Source organism: Neltuma alba, unplaced genomic scaffold (assembly GCF_004799145.2).
Source record: "Neltuma alba isolate B1F8T4 unplaced genomic scaffold, ASM479914v2 tig00008108_pilon, whole genome shotgun sequence".
Taxonomy (NCBI): domain Eukaryota; kingdom Viridiplantae; phylum Streptophyta; class Magnoliopsida; order Fabales; family Fabaceae; genus Neltuma; species Neltuma alba.
In genome coordinates, this window is record NW_021634950.1 from 33,021 (window position 1) to 49,115 (window position 16,095).

General features: G+C 33.0%; 1 protein-coding gene across 1 annotated transcript; it reads right to left on the reverse strand.

The window, feature by feature from the left end:
- Window positions 1-3,679: 3,679 nt before the first annotated feature.
- Window positions 3,680-11,116, reverse strand: LOC114753743 (taxadien-5-alpha-ol O-acetyltransferase-like). The gene is made up of 2 exons (XM_028942449.1): window positions 10,934-11,116; window positions 3,680-4,996 (listed from the first exon to the last, which is right to left on the reverse strand). Exons 1-2 carry the CDS (start codon window positions 11,114-11,116, stop codon window positions 3,680-3,682), a joined length of 1,500 nt encoding a protein of 499 aa, XP_028798282.1.
- Between the last annotated feature and the right edge of the window lie 4,979 nt (window positions 11,117-16,095).

The following is a 16,095-nucleotide window of genomic DNA, read 5'->3' on the forward strand; positions in this document are numbered from 1 at the left end:
AAGTCGTTGATGCCAGCTTCTCGAAGCTCTCTTGCAGAGGGAATGATGATTTCATCTTCTTTGTATTTGTTTGATTTGATTTATTTGGGAATAATGGATTCGTGTTAAAAGAGGGGTTTTCCGTAGAGATCTAAGATGTGTAAGCATTTGCCCAAGCTGCTGAGGATCGGAATGCTAGGGCATAAGAACTGGAGGACTAGCTTGTTCAATAACTCTGGAATCCTATAATAATGATCATCTGTGATGTGGTCAATCAAACAAATAAATAAAAACACTCAATGAAAAACCACAAGACATAGCACAGTTGGTTCTTTAAATATTTAGTTAGAGGTTCGATTCCTAGCGATATGTATGAAAAAGGTCTCCTGGCTAATAGTAAAGCCCTTTCGGGAAGTCTACGGTGCGAGAATATTAGTCACTGCTACTGGCAGTGAATACATTAGGCTCAAAAAAAAACACACGAACTGAAAATGTATAGAGATTATAAATCACTTAATTTCTTTATTTCAACCAAGGGACTAAAACAATTTCAAGGATTATAAGATTCCTATAAATAGCTGCTTGATTCCTACAAATCACTAGCCATTCAAGAATTTTTTTCATGGAGTTTTTAGCAAAATTTTACATAGCTTCTATGAACTTTATATTGTCTATACACAATCTCTTTGAACTTTGAAACTTTGCAATGATTCCCTCAAAACTCTTGTGCAAATAATTCCCCAACTAGTACTTTTGGTCATTACTTATATGCATATATCTTAAATAGGAGGCTTGCTTACATATTCAGAGTTTGAGGGTACAAATATATAACTTAGGGGGTTGACAATTGATGGTTGGATTTACGTATACAATGTTAAATGTCTAGATGGATTTATTATTATTAAGTTTTAAGGGTTAAGGAGATGATTGTACATGCATGTTCCTTCCTAGTCACTTCTTTTTAGTTAACTTTTGATTAGACTTCGTCATGAGTTTGAAATTTTACCCAAATCTGGCAGCTAGCTGATCTCAACCAAAGAAATTGAATGATTCCAAAAGTAAAATAATAATAAAAATTAGTTCATTGAAAACAAAACCAAAATACTTGTTCTATGTAACAGTATAATTGAACTCAGATAAACCCAAAACCCAGCATCCAAAATCTACCGTGTAAATATTTCTTAAGTTTAATCAGATAAATTCAGTAAGAATTTATTGAATTAGAAAAGTTTCAAGTTAGTTTGTATTTCATCCTGTCCTTAATATACGATTTAAATAATTAATTTGTGAACATTAAAAAAATTATTTAAAGTGTTTAGTTCTAGCAAATATGTATTTCTTTTCCTGTAATACCCATTCTAATAATATGCATTGTACGTAATTATCCTGATTGAAGTCCTCTTATAATTTTGGTGGATAAAGTGAATTAATATATTATATTTAGGACCAAAATAAACCTCTTATCTACTTTTTATATTTAGAATTGGAGGTGTATAAAGCTCAACTAATATATTTAGCAGTTATTGTATGCTCATCAATTTCTTTCATTCCTCATCCTTCACATGTTGTTAGATAAAAATATAACAGGATTTCTTTGATTCATTCTTGATGCCTTTGCATGCAAAGAATGAACGAGAGGATTCACTACAAAAAAATAGACTTTAGGCGACGACTTTCGGCGGCGACAAAAAAAGTCGCCGCTGAAACCAAGACTTTCAGCGGCGACAAAAGTGTCGCCGCCGAAAGTGGACCTTCAGCGGCGACTTTTTTTGTCGCCGCTGAAAGTTCGCCATTGAAACCTAGACTTTTAGCGGCGACAAAAGTGTCGCCACCGAAAGTGGACTAAAGTCGCCGCTAAAAGTTCGCCATTGAAACCAAGACTTTCAGCGGCGACAAAAGTGTCGCCGCTGAAAGTATAATATAATAATATATATTTTATTTTACAATATTAATAAACAAATTCAATCTGGCTCAGCGGCAAGAAGGTTGGACACGAAAGGAGGCGGTCACGAGTTCGAACCTGGAAGAAGACACATTTAAGGTGAAAATATTTAGACGATGACGTGGCGAGGAGGAGTGACGTGGCAATGACGTGGAGGTGGCTAGTGATGATGTGGCGGTCGGCGGTGATGACGTGGCCGCCGATGGCGATGACGTGGAGGTCGACGGTGATGACGTGGCGGCCGGAGACGATGACGTGGCACCGGCGATAATGACGTGGCATTAGTAATAGGCATTACTTTCTGCGGCGACATTTGTCGCCGCTGAAAAGTCCTTCAGCGGCGACAAAAAAGTCACCGCTGAAAAGTCTTTCGGCGGCGACAAGAGTGTCGCCGCCAAAAGTGTTTTCTGCGGCGACTTTTTTGTCGCCGCTGAAGGACTTTTCAACGGCGACAAATGTCGCCGCAGAAAGTGTTTTGTCGCCGCTGAAACTTCTAAAAGTCGCCGCTGAAAGTATCTTTTAACGACGACATTTTAGTCGCCACTGAAAGTTTTCAGCCACGGTTGCTACGGCAACAACTTTTCAGCGGCGACTTGTCGCCGCAAAAAAACTTTCTGCGGCGACTTTTGTACTTTCAGCGGCGACAAAAGTCGCCGCTGAAAGTCAATTTTTTTGTAGTGATTAAAGAAAGAATATGATCAGGGAGAATGGTGGAGTTGAATCATATTCAAGCGAGTCGTTTTGACATAAAACGAGAAAAATGATAGTACCTGCTGTTCTTATATAACAGTTGGATAACTAATTTGTAAATATTAAGAAAATCAATTAATCTAGTTATTTATAATAAATAGATATTATCTTTCTTAAAATATCTTTGTTAATAATGTGTATTAAAATAATTATTGCAATCACTATAAATATTAGTTGGGGGCAAAATAGATTAATATGATAGACAAAGTTGATTGAAGTTTTATATTTAGCATTAAATTGAATCTTTAATTAATTCTTGTATTAAGAACTACAAGTAGTACTAATTAACTCCTCTACTAAATATAACACCTAGTTAAAGTTGACTATGATTAAAGAAAGAAAATGACTAGGGAGAACGGTGGAGTTGAATCATATCCAAGCAAGTCGTTTTGACATAAAACGAGGGAAAAAAAAAAAATACTTCTTCTATAATCTTTAATACTACCTCCGATTCTTAATATAAGACCTTGTTTAACTTTTATTTTAATCCTAAATATAAGACCCTGATCCACTTTGTCTCTTATATTTATGCAACTTTTTTCAAGCTAGTCTTTCTAATAATGATAGTTCTAACTAATACGATTGATTAGTAAGGATATTTTAGAAAATATAATACCTATTTATTACAAATAACTAACTTAACTTCTTTCTTGATCTCCTCAAATTAGTCAACTATTATAATTAGGACCGGAAGTAGTATAAGATTTATTTAACTAATTTAATTAGATTAAGAAAGTTAGAGAAATTAGTTAATTATAATAAAGATGACATAATTTTCCTAAAACACCTTAATAATCTTTTTTAATATCCTTCCTCTCTCTCCTACTTAATTATGGTTGAAAAAGTATCAATAAGAGTGACTTGGGAAAAACTGATAAATATAGGAAATAATTCTTACACTCAGTGTTAATATTAACTCAATAATTAGGTAATTAAGTACCCAGTAACTAGAAAGATAAAATGCACAGCTGAGCAGAAAAAAGTCAACGTAGGATCGTACAAACTCACTCATAAACGGGAAGCGGCCGAAGCGGTGAGGAAGTATTGGAACTGGTCAACGGCAGAGGTGGGGACAGCCATCATTACCCTCAGAGCATCCCTCTCACCATATGCCGGCGAAAGCGAACAATAACGACCGACGTAAATGGGTGCCACGTGGATTAGCCTCCCCAACCCAAAGTCAACCCTTTCAGCACCCAGCCCTGCCCACTGAGTCACTATTAGCACTCCGACCGAGTATGGATTTTCCCTCGACTCGGACACCCACTTTATCATCTTCCTCACGTACTCGCTGTCCACCCTCTCCTTTGCACTCCTCACCAAGGCCGACCCGTACCCAAGACCCTTCTGCACCAGATCCTTCGTGCTACTCTGTGCACATCCTAGCACCAAGGCGTTCCCGTAGTAGCCGTCGGGTATGCCCGGTTTCACCCGGTTCCGCACGTCGATGCTGAAGAGAATCTTCAGGATCTGGTTCGACGGAAAAGCCATCGCTCTGGCCCAGCTTCTCCATACGTGAGCAGCCAGGACCTCAAAGGACGTGTAGGACGACGACTCGCTGACTGGACTCATTGACCGAGCCACGTGCTTGAGCTCGTCCAAGCGTCTTTTGTCGAACTTAATGGAGGTTGGTTTGAGATCGCTGGAAACCAGCGTCATGAAGTCGCAAAGATCGGGCACCCGGTTGAACTCGGTGAGGATCACTGGGCAGGCCCGATCAGGACTTTCGGGTGATGGGTTGAGAAGATGACGGTTCCAAACGGGTGTGGGCTGGAGTGCCGGGCATTTCCCAGAAGCCAGCTCAGCGAAATAACTGAGAAATTGGACGAGGCCACCACCGTCGCAGACACAATGGTTGATCCCTACACCGACGGCTGTGGCTCCGTCGTTGAGCCACGTGAATTGAACCACGAGCGGCGGTGATCCGTCGAGAACGTCAGGTACATTTAGGGACAAGAATTTTCTCCAGGAAGTCACCGTCCGGGGGGCTTTATCGAAGTCGCGGACTGTGTAACGGTCAGAAAAGGCCTCGATGAACACCGCGCCCTGGGCCCGGCACACTACCTCGAGGCCCGATCCACCGGAGCAAGGCCTGACCCTGCTGGCAAATGGGTAGTACGGGACCAAAGCTTGAGCTAATGCGGCTTTGAGACGAGCCGAGGTGGCGGCGCGGTCCAAGCCGGGGCAGGGCGTGTAGACCAAGAGACACTCAGCAGTAAAACGAAGGAAGAGCTGAGAATCGAGAGCGGAAAGAGGGAGAACACAAGTTGGGGTTGGATCAGAAGGAGTTACAACGACAGCTTCAAGGCTTCCCATGTGTTCTGTCTGAATTTACAAGAAAATATGATCAAATTAATTGGAAGGAAGTGGCTGTGATGTGTGTGTTTGTGTTGCGGTGTGCTTTTTATCAAGAAGAAAGGGTGGCCAGTGGCCAGAAGGCCCATCCACGTGGTTGCGTGATATGCCAAAATGCATTAATTGGCTTATTGTATTAGTAGTGTTTGTCTTATATATAAAGCATAAAAACATGTACTTAAAGCTTATCCAAATAGTTTTTTAGAATATACTAGAGTCCAAAATATAAGAGATAGTTGGATATTTAATTTAGTTCTAAATATGATATTACAATTTATTTTGTCTATTATATTTATATATTTTTTATCAAAGCAGTTTCTATAGTAATTGCACATATTAAAGAGTTCTTATTAAAAGGTAACTATAATGCACATGATTAATAAGAATATTTTAGGAAAAATAATACTTATTTATTACAAATAATTAATTTAAATAATTTTATTAATATTCGTAAATTAGTTATCTAGATCTTATGTTAAAGACTAAAGGTAGTATTACGTACTTCCAGTTCTTTTTATAAGATCCAGATAGCCAAATTATGTGGTCTAAGAAATCTATTAATATTAATTAAAAATAATAAATATGTAAGTAATGTATCTTTTTCCCCAGATAAGTCCTTATTTATAAGAGGGTATGTGCGAGAGATCTGTAGCGAAAAAAATAAAAATGAATGTATGAGAAAATATTTATAATGTAATTAATTAAGAATAAAATTAGTAACATTATCTCAAACTGATTTTTATAAAAATAGAAGGATCGGAGGGAGTATATGCCGAACGTGGGAATCTTGAGCGTTTTGAATTATAATGTTCTTTGGCAAAAAAAAAAAAAAAGAATTATAAATGTTCGAGCATAACTAAATTTTAAATGATTTCAAAGACGCAAAACATGAAATGCTAATTAATTATCATATGATGAGCTTGTTCTTCATCCAATGAACTACGGTTGAAATTAAACGCAAGGAGAATCACATTTTTTAAAAAAATCAGTTTGAGTGCTTATCATCTTAAACTCATCAAATTTGTACTGTTCAGATCTAATCTGGACAGTTCAGATTTAATATTTTTAAATAAAAATTACCATTTTTGAAAAAAAGAAGATAATTAAGATATTATCTTTATTTTATATTTTATATCCAGTAAAATGATTTTTTTAAAAATTAGTAAAAAAATAAATCTAGATTATCTAAAACAGATCTGGACGATTTAGATTTAACGAGCTTATGAGGACCCAAACTCATTCTTTCTTGGGGGAAGCAATGATAGATCAACCACTAAACATCTGCTGACAAATTAATTAATTATATAATAACACTCTTAATCACATGAAGCAACTGTTTTTTTCTTTTTCCTGTTGGCGGTGCCATCCAGCACTTTCTTAAATAATTAAGCTTCAAGCATGCATTAATTCGTTTAATTCTACTCCTCTGGTTCTTAATATAAGGCCCATTGAACTAATTTGATTAGATTAAGGAAGTTAGATAAGTTAATTAATTATAAGAAATGTGACACGTTTTTCCTAAAATACTATAATTATCTTTTTTAATACCTCCTCTTCGTCTTCTACTTGACTATGGTTGATGGAATATCCATAGGGGTAATTTAGAGAAAACTAATAAATATGAGAAATGGAACTTATATGTAGAACCAAAACCAACTCAATAATTGAGTCATATATTAAGGATCGGAGGAGTATTATTTTTATTCGCTCCCTCAAGTACACCTCGTTAAATTCATTATTAATTATTTCGTTGGTCTTATTTATAAGGTTCTTTCAGTATATTTCACATAGAGCAAAGAAAATTTTAAAATGCATCAACTTTCTATTAAAATATAACAATTTTTTAATTTTACTCATATTTAATATATATTTATCAAAATAAATAACTACCTACATTATAATAAATGAAGGACAAAATAATATATTCACGCTGAAAATTTAATAAAATGACTTATAAATAGAACCAAAAGAAACTTTCTCTCTCTACCCTATTTATAGGTAACAAAATTTCCTATGTCATTTATGTACACACACAAACTTCTTTGCTTGACATTAAGAACAAAGACCAAATGAAAAAATTGTGTCCTGTTGCGCCTATGATCCGAGCTTAGTGGCTACGTGGACGAGCTTATTATAGTAATTTCCATCCATGTGGGCGTTGTGTGTCCATCATATATCTATAGAGAAAAATAGTTAAATCAGGTTGTTTATATTTATGATATTAATTTTTCCAATTACACACAACTATGTGTCTTATTTTTAAAATAATATCATTTAATTATAAATCGTCATGCTTAAAAATATGACGCATAGTTACATGTGATTAGAGAACTTTATATGATGAATATAAAAAAACTTGATGTAAATATTATACATATATACACACTACTATATTCTTACTATAAGATATACTTAACTATTTTAGGTAAATTAAAAAAAAGTGGTTGAATTAATTATTTCTCAAAAATATGTGTTTGTTTCCTTAATATATCTTCTTACTACAAAGTCTGATTTTAACGTTCAATTCTCCACGCTATTAACAGCTGGATCATATAAACATATAAGATTGGGGTTGTTATTATGATTATTTATCTACTTTTTCTCCACTTGGTGATAATAGTTTAATGAGTAGTGGTTAATTAGGTGGTTCGTTGGTTTAATCAACAGTACTATATTGTTCTCTAGCTTCCTACGATACTTGCATGGTCACCTGCTAACGCCAGTATCATATTCAAGACCGCTTCTGAGGCAGGACCCTTCACGTTCGTGCGTTCGTGCGTATAGGTTTCCTGCCATTACGATGATAAACAAATATTATAAATAAATCTTTCAATGATATATATATATATGGAAAATACTTAAATTATTTATATCCATTATATCAAGTTCTCTAATTACATATAGTCATATGTTTTATTTTTTTCCTATATGGGTTTATAATTAAATGTTCGGAAATGGAACACACAATTCTGTGTAATTAGAGAACTTGATATAATGAATATTAAAAACTTGACCGAAATATAGTCCCGTATATATAATATGTTTGATTTAAAATATTAAGTGGAGACAAAGTCTTTCTTTTTTTGAAATAAACATGTTGAGAATCTTGTCGACTTACCAACAAGAGTTGGTTCAGTTAGTAAAAGAGTCAGCTCATAACTCACAAAGTTGTAAGTTTGAATCCCGCTCTGATATGAGGACCTTGTTAATAGACAATCTGTAAGTATTTTTATAAGTATTTATTAAGTCTGGACGCATGTCCTAACTCTAGTGAGTCTCCGGATTCCAACTTACTTAAACTTTTTTGTATATAGAAAAAATCGTATTGACTCAACAATTAAATTTAAAACTTGATATAAGTTTATATATATTTATATCATATGTTCGTAGAACGTAACTTCATGCTACAACTGCTTATGTTAAGCTCATCTGTCCACATTATTTAGGTTTGCCTTGAATTTATTTGGGCAGAGATATTAAATTATTAAAGGACATTTAAATTTTAACTCCACGCCGTATCCCGGGTGTTTTATTTTTAATAAATCTATTTAACTGTGCTAGGTTATAGCCCCCAAATTGCATAGGCTATCTATATCTACAAGAATCATTGTTATTAAGGGACAATTTTAACAATTAAGTTGGATGAAGATACACTCAGCACCTTAAACTATTTTTAAAAGTGCATCTGGTACTCTAAATTATTTAGTGGTGAAATTTTGCCTTTCATCTAATAGAATTATAGCAATCTCAGCCAAAACCTAACACCTCTTTAGCCCCATTATCTCCTCCCACAACTGGCCGTTTGCTTTTTTAGTTTTTAAACGACACGTCATCTTTAGAATGGGAGGAGGTGATTTTTTATGGGTGCACTGTTCATTGTCGTTTTCGTGGGTGTTCAATGGGAGAGGGGATCAGAGGATGAGGTCTTAACTTCATAAGCTTCCAGTCAACTAAGGTATTCTGACCAATTTAGTATATACCACTTCCGGTCCTAATTATAAGATTTCGTTTGCAGTCTATAAATAAGGTTTTATAATTAGAACAAAAGGTAGTATCTTTTTATGTATTGTACTTGAGAAAGCCAATATGATATCACTTTAGTAGAAATCGAAAAAGTGAATTTGAAACAAAACCATGCTTTCCCAGGTTGCTCAAGTGAAGAAAGCAAAAACTTGAGAATATTAAATAGTTGTTCCCTAGATATAATTATAACAGCTTACAACCGAAACAAATTTTGAAGAGCTCAAAGGACAATTATAAAGCCAACACCTTTCTTCATGGTCACTCAGAAATAGAGATATAGGAAGACTGAGAGAGGTGAACAGTGCTCCTCAATTGGGCCTCCATGAAGAAGACGATGAGCAGTGCTCCCACCATCAATTCAATCACCTCCTCTGACGTTCAGAAGATTACGTGTCATTAAAAAAAGGGACAAATGGCTAACTATTACAGGAAATAATGGAGTTAAAGAGGTGTTAGGTTTTGGAGGTGTTAGGTTTTGGATGAGATTGCTCCAATTTTATTAGATGAGGGGCAAAATTACACTACAAAATAATTTAGGTTGTTGGATGCACCTTCAAAAATAGTTCCAGATGCTAGGTACACACTTACCTTTATTTTAATATGACCAATTTAACTCTCAGTTTATTCCGATCCGACCAACTAACCATTGAACCATTATCTCAATATGTTTACTGTTTTTTTTTAATTCTTTGAAATTTTTCCCACAATACCAATACCACTAGATAATAGGCCAACCGAACAACATAATAATTTTTTAAAAAAATTATTATTGCTACGCAGCTCAACATTTGGCCACATATTACAAATTATATGAAGCAAGATAATGGATTTAGCACCACCAAATTTGCATATTAAATTGATTCTACAAAGTTATCAATAGAAAAAATAGAGCTTGACCATTAGCCTATTTCGACTTGTGAGACATATTACCTCTAGTTCTAATTATAAGACCTCATTTATAGTTTACAAACGAAGTCTTATAATTAGAATTGGAGGTAGTATTATGTAGCCAGTCATATGATGCAAACACACAGACAATCATCTAGAGATCCACATGTGATAGCGGTGTTAAATCCTACTCCCCCTATACTTTTTAATTTTATAAGAACCTTAGACCCCATTACGTAAAATAAAAAGTTATTTAAAGATAATAAATGAATAGAAATTGAAAATTCTTTATCCAAAAATCTTTATTTATGGGAGAAAGATAATATAACAAAGAGAATAAGAAAATTAGTATAATAAAGAGAATTATGAAAGAGAGATAATGTGTGATGGATAGAGATGATTGTTTGAAAAATGAGGATAATAAATATATTAAGTATTAAAATAAGTAATTAACAGGAACAAATAGGAAATTTACTGCAAAAATTTAAGACAACTTGTAAATGTTACTTATATTTAGGGGCAAGAGAGAAATAATAATTGTTGCTTATAAAAAAAAACGGAGGGAGTATTACTTTCTGGGTTTTGCATAGTAAATAAATATGCATAACTGAAACATATTAAAATCCATAAAGTCAATTTCATAAACAATAATAATAAGCGATTATTTTATTAACCATCCAAAGGAATTAAAAACACCAATGGATCATACTCCTTAACATATATGAAGAAATAAATTAAACCTCCAATATTAATAATGTTTTAAGCATGGAGGTCATGAAAATTAGAATTTAATAATATTAGTCCCTTTTAAAATAACTATTCACCACAACATTAAAACCTTCAACGGAAAGAGATTAGACCCAGCAATAATGGGAAATAAATTACTCATTTAAAATTTCTCTCCTTTCATTAAACTGGCGACATGGAATTGGATTCCCTCATTTACTTCTATTTTATTAATTTAATATATGAACTTCAATTCTAAAATGAACCTACCTCCAAATTTTCTACAAAATAGCCATTAAAATCCTCAATATGCCCATTCATGCGTTGCCTGTGGCGCAAGCCATGCTTAATACCCTGGTGGTCACCTTTGTCACGAATTACTCTACAAGTGTCTTGGAGGTCTTGAGTGAATCCAGTTTCAAAAGTAAATTTGGCACCGGTGTTCATTACCATCATGGTCCACTTGAGCATGTAACATATGCTCCATAAGTCTGTTTCATGCATAAATATTGTCGGATTCACTGCTACAACACGTGCTTTCATCGGGTTCATATCTACTACCAGTTAAGATCATCACACCAGGTGACCATTTGCCTAGGTCACAATGTGAGTTAGAATTCAACCCTCAAATCATCCTTGGCCTCTACAATCGCCAAATGTTCATCCCTTGTCATCTTAATTTTGCCACAGAGACGAGGAGCAGCATATTTCAACCAATTTTTTTATTATAAGGTCTCAAATAATATCCTAAAATGAGGTGCAAATAACAAACATGAGACCCAACTCAAACTTCCTATCACACAAGAAGAAAATAATAACTTGAATGGAATTATCAAATTAAGACAAAGCTTAGAGGCCTCCCTCTAATAACTCTGCCGCTGATGAATGCCAAAACAATTGACATAGAATAACTCCCAAGAGTGTTGGTGGCAGCACGTGAAGTCTCCAACAGCAAATCTTCTAACTCCTCTATAATATTATACAAATCCTGTTGACAGTAGCATCTATAGAAAATCAGTAAGTCCGAGTCTTGTCCTATAGACACTATCTTTAAAAGCTATTTCATAACTACTTGCAAAACAAAAAGCGATACTCCCCAAGATCAAACAAATTCTTCCTGCAAAATTAGAGTGAACAGAACAATGAAAGGTAAAAGAACTCAGCCTGGTAGAATACCAGAGGAGGAAAGAAAGTGTTGTCTGAAAGGTGTACTATGAACTCCAATCTCATGCCCCTTTTTATAAGCTATGGATCACAATACTATTTAGCACATTTAAGGGCAATTAACTCATCAATAAATAGTTATGAACACAGCTAAGTGGGTGTTTTACATAGTTATTAACTTGCTTAATGATTATTAAAGTTGCCAGTTGCAAACATTGATGAGGCATGATGGTAATTAAAATAAAAGATTAATTAAATAGATATTTTCTATAAACCCAGTACCACATTTGACTCATATACATGGGGTGAGGGAATTGCCACATTTGCTTCCAGTGGCCCATTGTGCGTGTGACTTCACTCCTCTTAACCAATTTAGTAAGATCATTTATTACTTGGACCCCATTAATCTTGAGTAATGTGGGAGTGCTTCTTTGACATACTCACCCACATTATTTACAACAAAATTTATCTATGGTCCTGAGTTTTTTTTTTGTTCGAATATGGTCCAGTGTTTTTTTTTTTTGCCTCATACTCCTAAAACTTCATATATTCATTTTAAAATTTCTTCTTCCATTTTTACAAGTTATTTCTTCAAATTTCACAAATATTCTTTTTCATTCCCTTTTCTCGTAAATAAAGAGAGTGAATTTTTTTCACATGCATTTGGTGATAAAATTTACAACTTACTGTGTGAGCTTGTTGCACAAGTTCTTCAGAATTATACCATCATTTCAAACATTTTGAGCATATATGACCTGTGCCAATAAATACATAGTATGGTCTGCAAATTACACAATTTTACTCAAATTTAAAAAAATGCTTGAAAATTTTCGTTATTGGAAAAAAAAAAAAGGATGTCTGAAGAATTAAAAGACACTCAGTCTAAGGAACCCATGTAACAAAAACACATGACTGGCTATAAATTCCAGGACATACAAATTTTAGTGAAGGCCTTGTAAACCTTCACAGGAAAAAAAAAAAAAAAAAAGAGGCTTTTGAACTTTGATTCTTGGTTGAATTTTAAGGAATAACGTGTAAATGTGAGAGGAAAAATTTTGAATATATTTAAAAATTTTAAAGAATCTGTAGGGAAAAGACACATAAATTGACATGTAAATTTCACATTATGAACCAAGGTTGGAAAAGTATTTATAAATAAAAATATATAATGTAAAATTAAGATATCGCTATATAGATCATTTTCAATGTGTGGAGATAAGAAAGAAGTCTTTGAACTACTTCTTTGTTCTTAATTAAATTAAGAGACTAATTTAAAATTTATTTGTTTATGAAAACTTATTATGGTTTCCCAAAAATTAAAATTGTTGGGCGCCAAATATACTTCATATTGTATATATTATATTGATATTAATTAGACTAATAAATTAACTTAAGTTAATGCCAAATTCAATTTTATATGGACTCAAATTAAATAAATAATATGATAACAACAATTGTTCCTAACTTCATACATTACTTGAGATGAGATACTTTTATACAGACCTTATTTAATCATTACAAAGTAGTGAAACAATTTTTAAAAGGTCCACTTGTTTATAAATGAAAATTCCACTTATAACATTTGAATAAGATTATTCCTTTTATAAATGTATGATATAATAGATTATACATATCTGTAAATTTAGAACTTACTAATTTACTAACTTAGAATTATAGGATGAAAATGACTATAAACATATTTTATAAATTTACCCATGAATAAGTTACATTTTTCACAATCCTCTTTTAAATGTCTAGGCAAAAGACATCATGTACTCCCTTTGGTCCTTACTCTTTATCATAAAGGGTCAATAAGCTAATTCACACATATTAAAAAATAATAGTTATATAGTTAAAAGTATTCCAAAGTATAAAATTTTCCAAACCTACCCTTGTAACAAACTTTGAGGAGCCGAAGTAAAAATATTTACTTGAGTAATAATAATTTATAATTCGGGGTAAATTAGAAAAAAATTCATTAATGACCTTATTAACGTACCCTTTACAATAAGGATCAAAATTTTCTTCTAGATAACCTTTTATAATAAGGGAGTATCAAACAATCTAACTGTAAGAAAAGCAAGTGTCAGAAGCTTTAACTCTACTTTATTTACATGTATTAATTAATAATTATGATGTCATATATATATATATATATATATATTATAATATACGCTTTGTTTGCCTCTACATTTATTGTACGCTTTGCGGCTAGAGAATTATGTGGTCAGAACTGCAATTCTCAAGGTTGTTAAATATGAAAACATCATTATTTTGGAGAGAGAGAACATTTCATGTCACAGTCCACTTGGCCTTTGCAAATTTTTTGGCCAAGAGCTTAAAAAGAGATAATTAAATTGTTATTCATCATATATTACTCAATTTTTAGAGAGTGTTTAGATAAAACCAAACCATGGTTTGGAAATAGCTTCTGAAGAATAGATTTTGGGGAGAATAGATTTTGTGAACAAGTGATTTTGAGAAGTGAGAGTGTTTGGATAGTTTGTTATCAGAAACACTTTTATATATACAAATTACTAAAAAAGCCATAAGTTAATATGATAATTACATAAAAAATAGATTTTATGATATATTTTAATTTGAAGGAATAAAATTGTTAATAATATATTTTTTATCAACATAATTAATATACATAAGATAATATAATTAATAATAATTAGTATGTGTATATTATATATTTATAAGATATAAGATTAAATATGTTTATAAAAAATAATTGAGGGGTGTTAAAATCATTATTGTTGAGATCAAACAATGAGAAAGAGATGAATAATTGAGAAGGGTATATCCGTCTTGGCCAAAAAAAACAACAAGACACATATCCCATAGGCTCTCACACTCTCCCCCTTTTTCTTTCAAAAGCAGAAAATTTTTACTCTTGCCAAAACCATGGTTTTTTTTTTTTTTTATGGTGTTTGGGTGATTTTTCCCCAAACTATGGTTTGGATCATCATCCAAACACCCCCTTAGACTCATTGTCTTAATGATTTCATTATTGTGTTCTTTGTAGGACATTGTTGATCAAGAAAAATTTAGAAGAGAGTGCAATTGCACAAATCAATGTTTCAAATGGGCATTGCCCATGTCACAAGGTAATTGTTTACTCTGTGCATTGTACTAAACTTTTGCTGTGGAATTAGTTAATGGTTAGATTATTGGTCTTGTTTTAAAAAAAATTATTGTGAATTCAATAATAAATTTAAAATTAATTCTTGTTAATATATTTTCACTTTTTCAATGAAGCGTAAACTTCGATGTTTAAGTTCATGCCGATGCGAACGTTGTGGTAGTAGCCATGACAATAAAAATAAGAATTAGGATCAAGCATCACCTAATCCATAGCTTGGCTGGAGCGTGATGAAAATAACAAATGGATGAAGGAAGAGTGGAGAATAATGAGAGCAATTAGGTTGAGATTTTTGTTTTGGAATATTCAAAACTGTATGTTACTCTGACTTAAATAAAAGATTCCAATAAACGAGTGAACCACGAAATTGGGGCATGAAAGAGAGCCTTTTCTTGTCGTTCGCTTAGAGGTTCTCGCTCAAAATTTATCCAAGCTATGCAGTATTGCAAACTCGGGTCGTTCTCTTTTGGGAGCCTAAATTAAATGTCTAAGTTAGATTAATGCTATGTAGAGTAATGAAAAAGGGGTTTTTGGTGTTTTTATCCATTAATGAAATGCTAAAACTAAATGCAATTAATTCAAATCTAAGTGACTATGCTTTTGGATTTTTCTAGATAGTAGTAATGAAGTAAGTTAATGATATGTAATCTCTTGAATATAGCTTTGAAGCAATCATAGTTCAAAATAAGTATGGGAGTAGAAATCACCAAGTTTTCTAATGAAAAACCTTAAAGAACTCTTTAAGTCTAGGATCTTAATCAATGGTACCCATTTCATAAGATCATATTAAGCTAACTTAGTGTGTGTATTAAGATTAATTAATGCACTTGGTTAAATGCAAGCCCAGATCAACTCAACAATCACACATTACCATGCAAGACAGAGAGTATCAAAAGAGTTCATAAAAACATACATGTAACCACATGTATTGAAGCTCAAATCAACACTAATAATCCAATACACAAGACAATCATCCAGAATTGATTACAACCATAATCAAAATAGCTCAGCCCAAATTTACAAATCCTAAGACCTAGAAATTCATAAACAAAGAACTAGAACTTATAGATGAAGCTAACTCCCCTTTGAAGCTTTGTGAACTCATGCTTCTTCCACCATA

Coding starts and splice junctions, on each gene's coding strand:
- LOC114753743 (XM_028942449.1), bottom strand. CDS start 11,116: ATGGTAATGAACACCGGTGCCAAATTTACTTTTGAAACTGGATTCACT. Junction 4,997..10,933: donor ATTTTGTAGAAAATTTGGAG/GTAGGTTCATTT, acceptor TTGTAAATTCAG/ACAGAACACATGGGAAGCCT.